Source organism: Arachis ipaensis, chromosome B03 (genome assembly GCF_000816755.2).
Source record: "Arachis ipaensis cultivar K30076 chromosome B03, Araip1.1, whole genome shotgun sequence".
Lineage (NCBI taxonomy): Eukaryota > Viridiplantae > Streptophyta > Magnoliopsida > Fabales > Fabaceae > Arachis > Arachis ipaensis.
The window spans coordinates 36,900,043-36,903,299 of NC_029787.2; the positions used below are offsets into that span (position 1 = coordinate 36,900,043).

A 3,257-nucleotide genomic window follows, 5' to 3' on the forward strand; every position below is an offset into this window, starting at 1 on the left:
CCATTTTGTAGTCGTCTAAGACAACGGTTTAAGAGCGTTACCGTTAATGTCATTTTTTGGCCATTTTGTAATCGTCTTTGACAACGGTTTTAACACCATTGCCTTATGTGACTTCTAACAACGGTTTTTTATAATATATAATTCTTTATATACAATAGTTTTCTCATGAATGAAATTAGTTCCAACTTTTTTTTTAATTTAGTGTCAATAAATAATCTAAATTATTTGAATCGAATTACTATAGAAAAAATAAATGAACATTTCTCATCAAATTTGACTTATAAAAATTGTCGTAAGATCCACAATCACATTATATCATCATTTTTCAAAATACAATAAATGTCTTTCTGCTTATACTTTTCAGTTTTCACAATCTAAGCAGGAATAATTAAGTTATGCAGTGTTATCTGTATGCTAATTCTCTAAATAATAACTAACTCTAGCATAATTAATACAAAGAAATTATAGTGGAGTGAAGATACTCAAATATAGTGCTGAAAGGAAGCTTTAACCGGAGACCACTATCCACTGCCTGCAATAGTATGATATTGTATTAAGGCTACACTTACTAACAAAGACAAAATGGAATTAGATGGAAAAAAAATAATGAAATGACAAAATCTTAGCTATAGATCATACAGCATGATGATCCACGATAGCTGTCTTCACTGCTTTAGAATAAACCTCACAGACTGAAGTATATAACAGCATTCAGCAAAATACAGAAATAAGAAGAAATGAAGTGGGCATGCAAAATAACATCATTACAAAATATCCAATTATCATTTTGAGTGGTCTTCATCTAAAGACAAGGTTAAAAAGCAAAGAAAATTGAATTATATGATGAAATTATATATATGATGGAATTTTGTCAGCCTTTAGTGATCAAGATAAAAATTAAGAATCTTCTATAGGAAGAAGAGGGAAAAAAATCTTACAAGGCAGTTAACATCATTGTTTCATACAACTAACGACCTACATGATCAAGTCTTTTATTTAAGTTTATCACATTTTTTAGTGCAAATTCTAATGTGAAGCATTGCTAGTAGAGTTATTGGTATCATTTTATTTATATTCTTTTCCTTCCCTTTTTTAATGGTACAAGAAGAGGATAAAGCACAGCATATCGCGCCTTCAGAAAAGACCTACACTCAACATAACCAGCAACATAGTATTCATTCCCCTCCAAGAGATCACCAAACAAATATCCAAGAAAAAGTTTCATTGACAAGAACAAGAACAAGAGCAAGTGCAAGAACAAATACTCAGTGGATGTGGCTCCCCTATGACCTGAACTAAAGTTGTCAACATAGCAAACGCACCGCTGCTCCAATGAAGCGGCGATGCCACCATAATTCACACAAACAATTCTCTTATCTATCCCATTTTCTGTGAAGGCAAGAACAACAATAAAAATCCACCATACATTATGCAGGGCAAGCATAAAAACTATTTTAAAACTCAGATTTCAAGATAACAATTCAGTAATCAAACTTCAATATAATCCATCAAGCAAACCAACTTATAACAACCAATTCAGCATAATCAAATACAATTAGGATTCTCTGCAATTCCAAACAATCAGAAAAACCGGTAACAGTCACAGCCTCAAACCAAAATCAAAACTAATTCCAATCATAACTCAGAGTAATCACCCTTCACAACCGCATCTAATTCCAATCATAACTCAGAATAATCACAATAGCTAACCCTTCTCAAACACATTTTAAGTCATTCACATCGATTAATTGATTCTTAACCACTATTAACCATTTGCAATTATCCAATTAACTTTGTAGGTATTCTAAAATTAAAACTATTAAACTTTAAAAATAAATCCCCTACCTCAGAGTATCGAACTAGCAGAAATTAATTGCGACAAACCCCTCTTTCTTAATCCATGGCAACAGCAGCAACATTTCCGATCACTTTCTAGCAGTAGCAGTGGCACCGGAGCAGGGAAAAGGCAGGGCAGTTCGGACCAACGGCTCCAGCAACCTCCTCTGGCGAGTTTTGTCCCTTTCTCCATCGTTGTTTTGTATCGCAGTGAACCATTAGTAGCAGAGGCCTCGATTGGTACCAGTGGTGAGTTCCAACAGTTGAGGATTGAATGAAGTTACAGCGGCAAGGAAGTCGGCCATGACAGCAGCAGCAACCCCCTTTCTGCGGTGACGGCAATAGAAGCTTCGCTGGCGGTGAGTGTGGCAGATTGGAAGAATATGGTGGTATTGGCGGCTCAGGGGAAGGCAGAACGGTGACAGCGATCGTGGCTCCAGTGAAGGTGATGGCTTCTTCTACTCCTCGTCCCGGTCCTTGGCTCGCGTCTCCCTCATCTCCATCTGGGGCTTCCCTCAGCGATGCAGAACTGACGGCGGCTCAGACGGTAGCGGTGACCTTGAAGCACGACGGCGACGAGGCGTTGGCGGCGGAACAGCTCCGTCGCAGCCTCTGTCTCCCTCTCACGCATGTCGTTCTCTTCCTCACATCTGACTCTCTCTCGGTCACCCCTCTACCTTCACCTGACGATGACAACGACGACCGCAGAACCCTTCCTAGCGCCATCCCCTCCCTCGCTTCTCCTTCCTCTTCTTCTCCATTTCCCCCTTGAGCTCCCCCTGTTTCTCGTTTCTTCCCTTTTCTTTCCTTCTGTGTGTGTGCGTTATGTTTGATTTAGGGTACAAATGGAGAAATTTGGGATATTAGGTTTAAATTAAAAATTTTTAGAATTAAAGAAAAATATATACAAGTAATATAATAATTTTTATAAAATATTTAAAATCAAATAACAATTTAGGATTTGAATATAATATTGTAAAAATTATTTTTGGAGCATATAAAATTTTATTTACTAATATATCATTTACTTTAAATAATTTTTTTTAATTTAAATTATAAAATGAACATACTAATCATATTTTATAAAATACAGTTTTAACCTGAAATTTCAATTATTTAGATTATACGATATAATTTTTCATTATTTTTCTTTTTCCAAAATTTTAATTTTAATTTGTATAAAATAATTAATTATAATAAAAATTGTGCATAACTATTAATTGTCTTAAATTTAAAGTATTTATAAAAACCAATTTAATCATTTCTAACATATTAATCTCTAAGAGTTCAATTTAATAAAATAAATCGTAATTTATTCATAATAAAAATTTCTTAAATTAAATTACCTAACACTTCCATTATTGAATTTTAATTTTAAATCACATGAAATAACTAATTATAAAAATTATATAAGATTATAT

The 3,257-nt window shown here is 34.0% G+C and overlaps 1 protein-coding gene across 1 annotated transcript; it reads right to left on the reverse strand.

The window, feature by feature from the left end:
* On the reverse strand, positions 449-2,141 carry LOC107632967 (phosphopantothenate--cysteine ligase 1-like). The gene is made up of 4 exons (XM_016336606.1): positions 2,081-2,141; positions 1,150-1,389; positions 640-692; positions 449-532 (listed from the first exon to the last, which is right to left on the reverse strand). Exons 1-4 carry the CDS (start codon positions 2,139-2,141, stop codon positions 449-451), a joined length of 438 nt encoding a protein of 145 aa, XP_016192092.1.

Coding starts and splice junctions, on each gene's coding strand:
- LOC107632967 (XM_016336606.1), bottom strand. CDS start 2,141: ATGGCCGACTTCCTTGCCGCTGTAACTTCATTCAATCCTCAACTGTTG. Junction 1,390..2,080: donor ACTGTTGGAACTCACCACTG/GTACCAATCGAG, acceptor TTGCCTTCACAG/AAAATGGGATAGATAAGAGA. Junction 533..639: donor CTATCGTGGATCATCATGCT/GTATGATCTATA, acceptor ATACTATTGCAG/GCAGTGGATAGTGGTCTCCG.